The sequence below is a fragment of the Dunckerocampus dactyliophorus genome, chromosome 6 (genome assembly GCF_027744805.1).
Source record: "Dunckerocampus dactyliophorus isolate RoL2022-P2 chromosome 6, RoL_Ddac_1.1, whole genome shotgun sequence".
NCBI lineage: Eukaryota > Metazoa > Chordata > Actinopteri > Syngnathiformes > Syngnathidae > Dunckerocampus > Dunckerocampus dactyliophorus.
This window is the reverse complement of record NC_072824.1, coordinates 3,197,498-3,209,414: the sequence shown is the minus strand read 5'-3', so window position 1 is coordinate 3,209,414 and position 11,917 is coordinate 3,197,498. Positions and strand designations below refer to the sequence as shown.

Genomic DNA, 11,917 nt, shown 5'->3' with positions numbered 1-11,917 from the left:
GGCAAACAAGGGACCTTGGAAGTGTCCTGACGTTTCCCCTTTATACAGGACTCATAAAGAAATTGAAGAATGTATAATTAATCCATATGATCAGTATCTGTATCGGCCGATTTCAGTCCTTGATAAAACCCTGATCGGAGCATCACAAGCACCGACCGAATTCCGCCGATACAACCGAGCACCAGTCTACGTGGAGTGTCATGCCGCCGCTCCTAACATTCAATTCACAGGCCAAGAAGACGACGGCAGAGGGAGGTCAACAAGGAGACAAATTAAAGCTACAGAAGCTGAAATAAGTCATTTTTTAAGTATATGGGTACAATAAAACCTACCTGTTTAATAAATGTCAGCATGTTCTTGACGCCTGGGCACGTCCTGTTGGGTAGAAACGTAGCCTTCACTAGAGTAAACGCCCACGAGGCCATTTATTTCCATACTGGAAACAAATGGCCTCCATCACCAGCACTGTTTGACTGCAATTTCCAGCTTTAATTTGAGTTGTTCTGATTATTTTTGTGCGATCTTTCCGCTGCCATCAATTATGAATGAAACGACACATCTTTATCACGCACACCAATGTAGTCGTGGGCAGGGGCGGACTTACCATTAGGTCAACACAGGCAATTGTCTGGGGCCCCCAGAGATTTCCAGGGATCCCCAAACGTCTCATAAAAACTGATTATTTTTCTTCGATTTAAAGTACACACTATTTTAGTCTTAATTCACGTGCCTAAGACTACATCAAAATGCGTAATCTTTCGTAAGCGTTTCGACGATGCCCCTCCTTTCTCATGCAATGGACTATTCCATGTGCACATTGATTATGGAAGACGGGAGAGTTACTCCAGTGGAGCGGAGAAGGGAAGGCGAGAGGAAAGCAAACAGTTTTAGCAAAACTACCGGAGGTGTCAACCGTTTTCAATCACAACAAACGCAGACATGACGACAGCAGTGCCGCTACTGTCAGCGTCAGGTGAGGAGAATGCAGTAGATGAAGCTGAGCCTGACGCTTTTCATCACAAAGATGTGAGTATTAAAGTGGTAAACTATGTCAAATGTTGCTTCATGTTCGTATCAATTCCAGTAGTAGCGTTGAGATGACTGACTTGTTAGGTAACAATAATCCCCAGGAGGACTTTAAAGGACTTTATCTAGTGCAGGAAACAGCAGAATTTTGTCATATTAACACTTTTTAGAAGATGATAAACATTCATATTTGAAACTATTTTTCGGGGGGGTATATAAACAAGGCTATGTAAGTAGCACCTTAAGCTGACAGATAACTGGAACAGGTTTCAAAAGCAGGAAAAAAGTGGCCTAAATTACATACTCCCATTTTGTAAAAAATGTAAGAACAAACAAAAATAAAAGGATGCGCAGGGCCCCAAAGACTAAGTTTGTCTTGGGCCCCCAAATGACTAAATACGCCCCTGGTCGTGGGTGAGCGAGCGTGCTGCGGGTTTGACTTTTGGGTCATTTGGAGGGATATTGGATATTACTATTGTGCATGAAGAATGTGCACGGTGCCGTCACATTACACTGCGCTGTTTCAAGATCCGCTGATGTACGTCTGAGTTTTTCATTTATTTTCCATCTAGTTAACGGACGTATCTGGATGCTGCTACGCGTTCCAAACTTTGGACAAATCAAGCTTTGAACAGGTGCTCAATGTTACTTTTTTTTTGTACACCCACACACCCGGATGTGTTCCCAGCAGGTTTTACCAAAAACACTTTTAAACACTCAATTCCAAAACCAAGCACACTTCAGCATGCAACTCATGCAGCAAGCAAGTTGGAGAAATGACAAGAGTTGGTGTCATTTAGTCTCCTTGGACGTCTCAAAATCACCACACAAGGTGCACGCGCGCACACACACACACACACGCACACACACACACACACACACTCACACATAAGCAGGCCATATACAGAAAGGTGATGGTGAAGATTGTTGGAGGTTAAGAAGGGAGATGAAGGCTGTCCAAATGAATAGTGCTCTAATTAGCCAAACTGTCACTACCCTGCCATGGCAACCATGTTGGAGGCGGAAGGAGGAGGATCAAGGTGAAGGAGAAGAAAAAAGAAAGGAGGACCAGAAGAAAGAGGAGGAGGAGGAGAAGAACAATCAGAAGAAGGTGGAGGAGGAGGAGGAGAAGAACAGTCAGAAGGTGAAGGAGAGTGCATGCTGACAGTCTCACACACATGCACACAATTAATGTGCAAAGAGGTCTTTAAATGGCGGGCAATTGTTAGACAGGAGCTGGAACATTACTTTTTATGTTTTAGATACCAGCTGTAAGTTTACTTTTTGTTTTCTATATACTAGGTGGAAGTTGATTTTGTTTTTTTAGATACTTGTCAACCACGACAGCTATCACTTATGCATTTTTTTTAAAGAACACAATAGAGTGAGGGAGCGATGTTTGAACTGTGATGCATCGAGGGAAGACTGTCCGTTTATTTTTATTTTGTAGATACTAGCTGTCAAGTTTCTATTTACTTTGTAGAGAGTAGCTGGATGAGTGCTTTTTACTGTCAAGAGCCTTTAAAAAGAAGGTGACTGATTCTGTTCTTTCAAGTACAGTGTTCCCTCATTTATCGTGGGGGACAGGTTCCCAAAATAGGCCGCAATAAGTGTAATCCACGAAGTAGCCAACGCTATTTTTTAAAAATGACTATATGTTTGGAGATATATATATATGTGTGTGTGTGTGTTTTAAGGCAGAACATTTTCTCACATTTCTTTGTTTAAACACACTTAAAGTTGAAATTTCATTTTAATTTTATGATCAACCTACAAGGTTGGACACAAGAAATGATTAAGTCACTCACGTGTATTTCACTCCTCTGACCGCACCTCTTCATCCTGGCCCTTTCGGTTGCAGTGTTTTTGTATCCTTGTTAAAACATATTGCTCCTGTCATATTTTCCTCCTCCTCGTCCTCCATGAAGCAAAGATTTTGCCCTCCTTCAGCATGTCCAGAAGTCCAACCTTTTGTGTGATGGTTAGCTTCCTCTGCCTTTTGGGTGCAGAACGTTTCGTCAACATTGTGGGTTTAGTCAGGGAGAAAACTTGCAACCATACAGCGTTCAGAGTCACACGCGGTTAGCTTCTTCTATTGTTTACAGTATTGGCGGTTAACAAGCAGCTCACACGGTTAGCTTGTTTGCTAGTCATTAACACAACAAGAAACAACACAAAGGAAATTGACAATGGTCTACAGCCAATCAGGATGCAGAAGACAATGGGCGGTGCAGACAGAAGAGAGAGAATAAGAGCACAGAACTACAACACTCAACTTCCCACAATGCAGTTCTTCTTAAAGGGCCAGGCTAGCCTGTAACAGCGTTCATACACTGTAAAAAAAAACACACAAACACAAAAATTGCACCAAAAAAAAAAAAAAACAGCGAGCGAGTCATTGAAAAGTTAACCGCAATGGAGCGAGAGAACTGTACGTTTATTTACTAGCTGTTAAGTTTATATTTTGTAGAAGCTAGCCGCTAAGTTCATAGTTCTTTTGTAGATAGTGGCTGCACGAGTGTACTGACAAGAGCCTTTTAAAAGAAGGTGACTTGGATTGAGGGGGGAAAAAGTACCATGCAGTTCTGTCTTTCAAGTAGTGACAAGGTTAATCACTGCTCAGAGCTCCCCCTACAGGTTTGTGGAGGAACTACTGTCCGAGCAGAACCCGGAAAGTCCAAGTGGGAGGTCTTACGCTTCACACTTCAAGCAACAATTGAGACGAGTACGCCACAAAGAAGGAGAAGAGGAAGAAAGAGAGCAAGAGGAAGACGGAGGAGGACAAGAAGAAAGGAAAGGAGACGAACTAGGATCAGGATGAGAAGGAGAAAAAGAAAAATGAAAAAGAGACAAAACCAAAGCAGAAGGAAGGGAAGACACAAAAGAGGAAAATGGGGAGAGGTAGAAAAAGGAGAAGAGTGTGTAGTGTGTATGAAAACGAGGGAAAAAGGCTGCTGTGCTTTAAGTGTTGTGATGAATTAAAGATGGAGGAAGAATTGCTTTGAAACATTTAGTGGGGAGATGATTTCCGTAAAGCAACCTTTCCAACGTCTTTACTGCTCACTCACTCTGCATGTGTGTGTATTTGTGTGTTGTCTTTCTATCTGTGTGTTATCAACATCAACGTTGGGGACACAAGGAAAATACCAAGACTGTATGTACACTCTATGTACTGTACTGTATATAATGTACTGTACTGTTTACGTACTGTACTGTACTGTATACGTACTGTACTGTATACATAATGTACTGTACTGTATATAATGTACTGTACTGTATATAATGTACTGTACTGTTTACGTACTGTACTGTACTGTATACGTACTGTACTGTATACGTACTGTATACATAAAGCTCCCCCTGTCCTATAGCACTCACTCCTATTGTAATGAAGTGCTTTGAAAGAATAGTCATGACCCACATCAAAAAGAGCATCCCGGTGGCAACTGTGGACCCTCTACAGTTTGCATATCGCCAGAACCGGTCCACGGATGATGCAGTCAACACTGCCATCCACACAGCCCTTTCTCACCTACAAGGCCAGGACACATATGTCAGAATGCTATTTATAGACTATAGCTCTGCTTTTAATACAGTCAGCCCCCACAAACTCACAAATAAGCTCCTCACACTTGGCCTGTCTCCCTCCCTCTGTAACTGGGTGTTTAACTTTCTCACAGGCAGGCCCCAGTCAGTCAGAGTCCACAATCGCACATCCAGCTCAAGAATTGTGAGCACTGGGACCCCACAGGGGCGTGTGCTGAGTCCTCTCCTCTACACGCTCTTCACCTACGATTGCGTGGCCTCCCAGAACAACACCAGCATCATTAAATTTGCGGATGACACTACAATCATCGGACTGATCACTGGTGGTGTTGAAACATCATACAGAAGAGAGGTGGCGGACCTCATAGCTTGGTGTCATGATAACAATCTCCTTCTCAATACAGATAAGACTAAAGGGATGATCATCAAACCAAGAACAAGGGAAAAGGAGCCACATACACCCCTGTTTATTGATGAGACTGAGGTGGAGAGGGTGAAAACCTTCAAGTTCCTTGGCACACACATCAGCGAGGACCTCACCTGGTCTCACAACACCCAATAGATCATCAAGAAGTCCCAAAGGAGACTGTACTTCCTGAGAAGACTGAGGAAATTTGGCATGCCCACCAAAATCCTTAGTTGCTTCTACAGATGCACTATGGAAAGTGTCCTTACCGACGCTACAGGAGTTTGAAGTCCAGGACCACAAGGCTGGCAAACAGCTTTTACCCACAGGCCATCAGGCTTCTCAACGAAGCACTCACACACGCCGCACGCAACACACACACTCATAGCACTTTATTTATTTATTTATTTATTTATTTATTTATATTAATTTTTCGTGGGAGAATGAACAGAATAAGATTTTCATTGCATGGTATAACTGCTGTTTTACCATGCACATGACAATAAAACTCTCTTGAATCTTGAATCTAATGTACTGTACTGTTTACGTACTGTAATGTATACATAATGTACTGTCCAGTATACGTAATGTACTGTACTGTATACATAATGTACTGTACTGTATACGTAATGTACTGTATACATAATGTACTGTACTGTATACGTAATGTACTGTATACATAATGTACTGTACTGTATACGTACTGTACTGTATACATAATGTACTGTACTGTATACGTAATGTACTGTACAGTATACATAATGTACTGTACTGTATACATAATGTACTGTATATAATGTACTGTACTGTATACATACTGTAGTTACTGTGTATAGCAGGGGTGTCCAAAGAAAAATACTTGAACATTGAACAAGAAAACAAAGGTAACGCTTTACAATAAGGTACACACAACTCCAGTAGTTAATGAGGAAAGAACCTACCTAACCCGTCACCACTACACATGCGTTCCTCAGTAACTACTGTATTTTTGTGTACCTTATTGTAAAGCGTGACCACAACAACAAAAATGGAAACACAAACTGCAGTAAGTTCATGAGAACAAAGGTTGGTTGAAAGTCATAATATTATGAGAAAACGTTGTCATTATACAAGAACAAAAAAGTTATTTTAGAAGGATGAAGCCGTTTTTACAAACGTAAAGTTGAAATATTATGAAAAAAAAGTAAGTTGCTAAAGTTGTTATACAAAACAAAGTTGCACATTTTGGAAAATTTGGTTGGGAAAAAGTTAAGATATTAGGAGAATGAAGCCAAAATATTATGGGAATAAAGTTTTAACATCACAAGAAAAAGAAAATGTAAATGTCGAAATATTTGGGAAAAATTTGAGGAAATGTTGATATTAATAACACGCTTTTTCACCTTTGTGACAAAGCTAAGATAAACATATCAAATATAAATACAAAATATACAAAACGTCTTAGCATTCCTACATGTGTTGCTTTGCAAAATATCAAACTTTCATTTTTCAGTATGTGGCCCTCGCACCTGTGGTGTAGCATCTACAAGCGTGGTGTAAGGACACTGCAGGTGAGTTTGGAATGGGAACTAGGACACCCGTGGTGTGTAGGGTACGTGGAGTATAGGACACTGCAGGTGAGTTTGGAATGGGACGATGTGCGGCCAAGTGAGAAAGTGCTGCCTGGGCACTTTGTCAGCTGATGAATATTTAATGAGCTATCAGCGTGAGTGCTAATTGTTTTGGACGGCTGATGAGCTGATGAAGTCCAGATAAGCAAGACTGCACCTCAATCATGAGCAATTCATATTCATTTTCATGTTCATCCACAGCAACACCACACTGCAAGTTTACATTCACCATTAGATGCATGATTTTAGCAACGCAACATGAAAATACTTCAAAGTACAACCTGGGGGCCATGTATGTCATCTGCCCTCTGCATGATGTAAACATGGCCAAAACTGATGAATGAGATATAACATATTACACTCATTTGCTTTGCCATCCATCCATTTTCCTCTGCTTACCCGGCCGGGTGCAGGTCGCGGGGGCCGCAGTCTCAGTAGGGAAGCTCTTCGGCTGCAAAATCTGGTTCTTGCTTTGTTATCTTTAACGTAAAGCTAAGATGGTTAGCGCTCGGTGACCTACATTGGATTGCTTTTAGCATCTTTCATGTACAGTAGAACCTTGGTTAGTGTCCGCCCAGGTTAGCGTGTTTTTCAGATAAGGTAAAAAATGTACACCAACATTTGGCCTCAGTTTGCGTACATTCCCGCAATTAGCACGTGTTGTCGTACTATTAATACACCGCTGGAGTCCAACTGTATTCATGTATTTTTATCACCAAACATCCTGAGCTTCTAACCGTTGTTACCAACTATTCAGTAAGAAAAGTAGCTATTGGCTGTCCTAGAAGTGGCATAATGGCACATATCTAATTTGCATATTATTTGCATATGATGGAACAGATACTGTAGGAAAAAAGCAGAAGCTTGTAGGAGAGAAAAAAAGGGAGTAGAAACACCTTACTTAAGTTTAGAATTATTATTTTAAAATAATTATTTTATATTGTTGGTTTTCTGGAACACGCACATTGGATTTTCATTATTTCTTATGGGGAAAAATGGATTGGGTTAGCATCTGTTTCAGTTAGAGTAGGAATTAATGACGCTAACCAAGGTTCTCCTGTACTAAACAGATGTACTTCCTGGTTGAAGCAGGGTGGGCGGCACCAGGATGATACTTCAAGGGTGCAAGCTCCGCCTCTCTATCCAACCTGAGGAAAAGTGGCCCGGCCCATTTTGACAGTCAAACAAACGGCACCAAAGAGCAGCAAAAGCTCCTTTAATAGGCTTCATAGTGTGAGTAATGAATAAAAGAGCGGGGAAGATGAGGAGAGGAAGGTCATTGGAAGGCAACGTGGAGGAGGGTGGAACTGAAGGCACATTGCTTTCACTTGACAGGTTTGTGTTTGTGCTGCAGGATAAAAGGGTTGATTTAGCACAATGGAGAACTCAAAGGCTCCTTCTTCCCACAAAAGAACATATTGAACAACACAATCGCAAAATAAAATCCTTGACAACAGTGATTTCCAAGCAGGGGTAAGCGTACCCCTGGTGGTACACAAGCACATGGCAGGGGGGACGTGGACAATTTTAATTTCCAATGCACTACAACTAGTTTCCCCAGGGAGACAATAACCTGTGGCACAGCTGCGCCTAAATCGTAACAGTTGTGTTTCTACTTTTGACGAATCATCAACACGGATGGGTGAGGGGGTACTCATGGTATCGGGCCGATATGAGGGCATTATGACATCATACCGATAAATCTGATCACATTAAAGATACAGTCATGGAAAGCATGATTAGACCGCCCTTGTTTCTTCAGTTTATTGATCCATTTTAATGCCTGGTACAACTAAAGGTACATTTGTTAGGACACATAACGATGATAACATGAATAGCTATAGCATTGTACTGCAAAAAAAAAATAACTTTCTCAAAAAAACAAAAAAAATAGAGAACTTGCAGAACATGGATTAAAGCCTCAAAGGAAAAGTGTGCACTTTTTTTTGGAATTTTGCCCATCATCCACAATCCTTACGTGAAACATAAACACATATGTTGTTCTCTTTTCTGTGCGTTTTAAAGATATGAAAACAGATAAAAAAAAGCCAGCTCATTAAGGCACGTATGGGACATACTTATCCCTCCTATAAAGTCGTCTGAAAAAGTCTCCAAAAAGCGCCAATAACGCTCCATTGACATGCGTATTAATCAAGCTTTAGCAACATTGTTATCAACACTGTTACGCCAATCGAACTACATTACTGGCGTATTGACACTTCGCCATAACACACCAGCTAGCTACGAGCCGGCTTGCCTTAACTTGCCTTGTGTTTAGCAAAGTTCGTTCAAACGCAACATAAAAGTAAAATAAAACTCACCACGTCATCTCTGTCAGACATTTCACTGTTTTATCGCCCACCAACTGTAGTTTGCTCCGAATAATCCCTTCACCACTCTGCTAGATGGAAATACTTTGCAGCATGGAGGGCAGCAGTTCGCACAAGTCAACCATATCAAAGTCAAATGCAAAAAATTAGGAAATAAAAAAAGATAACACGCTCACTAGCTAGACAACTTGCTGAGCAACAGCTCGAGTTTATACTTACCGTGTTACTTGTAGCTGCACCATTCGATGGCTGCAGGAGAAGCCGGACGTTGAAGTCCCGAAGATGCCGTCTTCTTCTTGTTGTCTGGCAAGCAACGTATGTTGAAGAAGCAGGACTCTTTGTTCGTGTGTAGCAACACGTCTGCAATGCTCTGGCAGGAAAACTTTCCCGCACACGCAGCAAATAAAAAAAAAAATACTGTAACTTACGGTAATTGATGGCATTAACATACTGTTTAAGACCTGTGTGCTGCTGCTGCATGTTCAACAGCCCACAATGCATTGCAAACTACAGTATAAAACCGTATTACATTAATACATTAGTACATTACTGGTGGAAATTGGCCGTAAATTTACAGCAATTTTTTACAGTGTAGCTTTGGTTTCAACGTCCATTGAAAATATAAAACTCTTTCTGTAAATAAAGTGTTCACGCTAACTGTTAGCATTATTTGCGAAAGGATCCTTCTATCCACTGAGAAATGAAATATTGGCATCGATTTATCTGTACAAACCAATGTAGGCGTTGCTGGCAGCGGCATCATTTAAGCGTGAATAAAGCGACTTATTTGCTAACCTTGAAGACATTTTCTGAGTAAAGAAACTTCACCATTTGAGAGGCGCTGCCTCAATCCAATACTAAAATGTGTCAACAAGCCAGCATCCAAGCCTCAAACACAGTCACTGATCACATGACCTTGCCAACAAAAGGCTGTAAAACTAACCCTGGCATCTGAACGCCTCAAAACAACCTGCAATGGTGTGACACCTGACACAACACAGCAAATTCGGGGGTCACAAAAAAGAGAACAGTTGCGCAATTGTTGACTTAACAACGGAACAAACTTGTTAAGTCACCTCGCCCTGGCATTTAATGGCCGACTTTCTCACGTCTGCGGCGCCGTGATAAAATGGCGGAGGAGGTACGTTCATCTAATGGGATGGATGAGAAATATAATATGGCACCGCCTGTGACCTTCAGCATAAAGGACGTCCATGTGAGAGCAATAAAGAAAAGCTGGTGGAAGGAGACGGAAGAAGAAGAGTCTGCTGAGCCTCAATGTGTTCATTCTACACTGACAGCATCTTCTTCTTGCTACAGCCTTCACACATCAACATCTGCCAGCTTTAGCATGAAGGAGGAGAAGCTAATGAGGAATTGGCACTGATATTCCATCAATTTTCTACCATTATGGGGTCCTGCCATAGTAGGACCATAGTGCCATAGTGTAGGAGGTTCCCCTCACCTCCCAAAACAGAAAAGTGCCAGGAATGGGACATAAAAAAATATTTTATGAGAGGAAACACAATGAAAGTCAAAACTGAACCAAATATCAAACACACGGATAACTACAATTTTCTGCCAGGACCCCTGATAAGGGTGCAGGAAGTTTCCCCCACCTCCCAAACCAGAAACATGCTGAAGATCCAACATTTCAAAAAATTATGAGAGGAAACACAATGACAGAGTCAAAATTGAATCAAAGATATAAACCACATGTAAAACTACAATTTTCTACCAATTATGGGGTGCTGCCAGGATCCCTGATGAGGGCGTAGGGTTTCCCCCACCTCCCAAACCAGAAACGTGCTGGAGATCCGACATAAAAAAATATTTTATGAGAGGAAACACAATGAACGAATCAAAATTGAACCAAATATCCACCACATGGAAAACTACAATTGTTTACCATTTTGGGGTCCTGCCAGGATGCGTGATGGGGGTCTGGGAAGTCTGCCCCCACCTCCTGGACCAGAAAGTTGCACTGGAAGCAACATGGAAAAAAATGATTTATTTAAAGGAAACCTGGCGAAACAGCAGAATATTGGCTCATTAAAGCAGCGTTTTCTGCCATTTAGGGGTCTTGCAGAAACCTCAGATGAGGATGTGGGCAGACTTTCACATGCTAATTTCTGCCAAGCAGGATTCTTTATTTCTAAACAAAATATTTTGGTAGCAAGAGTATAGAAAATCTGTTTACCACCTTTAAAATATTAATAATAAATTATTAGAGCCCTCTAGACATGAAATAACACCCTTATACTGTTCTGCACAGTATTCCTACGGTGGCTATTGTCTCATCAGTGTAACATTACCAGTGACCAGTGTAGAATATCTTCTTTGAACATGTTTTCTGAATGCCTTTTACTTGTATTTTACTTTATTTAGCCATTTTATAGTTGAACATTTAGCCAAAAAAAGAGTAATATTTGCTTAAATATGCACGAGTGAAGCTGTGAAATTGGAAGTGTGAAAATTTTGGGGTCCTGCTGGGACCAGTAGGTTCCCCCCACCTCCTGGACTAAAAAGGTGGCGTGTCCAATCTCCTTCCTGCTCCCTCCAAAAAAAGACCACAAGGAGAAAGTGTGATAACCTTCAGTTTCAAGTTGATGTTGAACAAACACAAAAAAAGGTGAAAGGGTCAGAAGTTAAAAAGAAAAACAAAAACAAAAAAAACATGAAAACTTTGTCATCAAGTCATTAAAGAATCATCTGGCAATGCGGAAGCACTGAAAAGACATTTGTAAAAAATGTCAGGCGGTGGTTTGCCGGCCAAAGAGTTCAAGGGTCACGGCCGAGATGAAGACGGGGATGCTGTTCTGGTGATGAAGATGAAGATTCACCATCTCATCCAGGCTTTTGGAGAAGGCCGTCTCCATCAGCTGCATGTTTCCTGTGGGGCCCTGCACACACACGCACACGCACACGCACACAAACACACACACACACACACACACACACACACAGTTGAAGAGAAATACTTTCAAAGTAAAAGTATC

General features: G+C 41.3%; 1 protein-coding gene across 2 annotated transcripts in view; it reads right to left on the bottom strand.

The window, feature by feature from the left end:
• Positions 1 to 11,280: 11,280 nt before the first annotated feature.
• The window catches only part of mad1l1 (mitotic arrest deficient 1 like 1), a 102,095-nt gene continuing 101,458 nt past the window's right edge, over positions 11,281 to 11,917 (bottom strand). Inside the window, exon 18 of one of the 2 annotated variants that reach the window (XM_054778504.1) lies at positions 11,281 to 11,821. In XM_054778504.1, coding sequence (XP_054634479.1) covers positions 11,672 to 11,821 — 150 coding nt within the window. In that variant the 3' untranslated portion in view covers positions 11,281 to 11,671. The remainder of the gene's footprint in view (positions 11,822 to 11,917) is intronic. The other variant, XM_054778505.1, reaches the window with a different exon arrangement.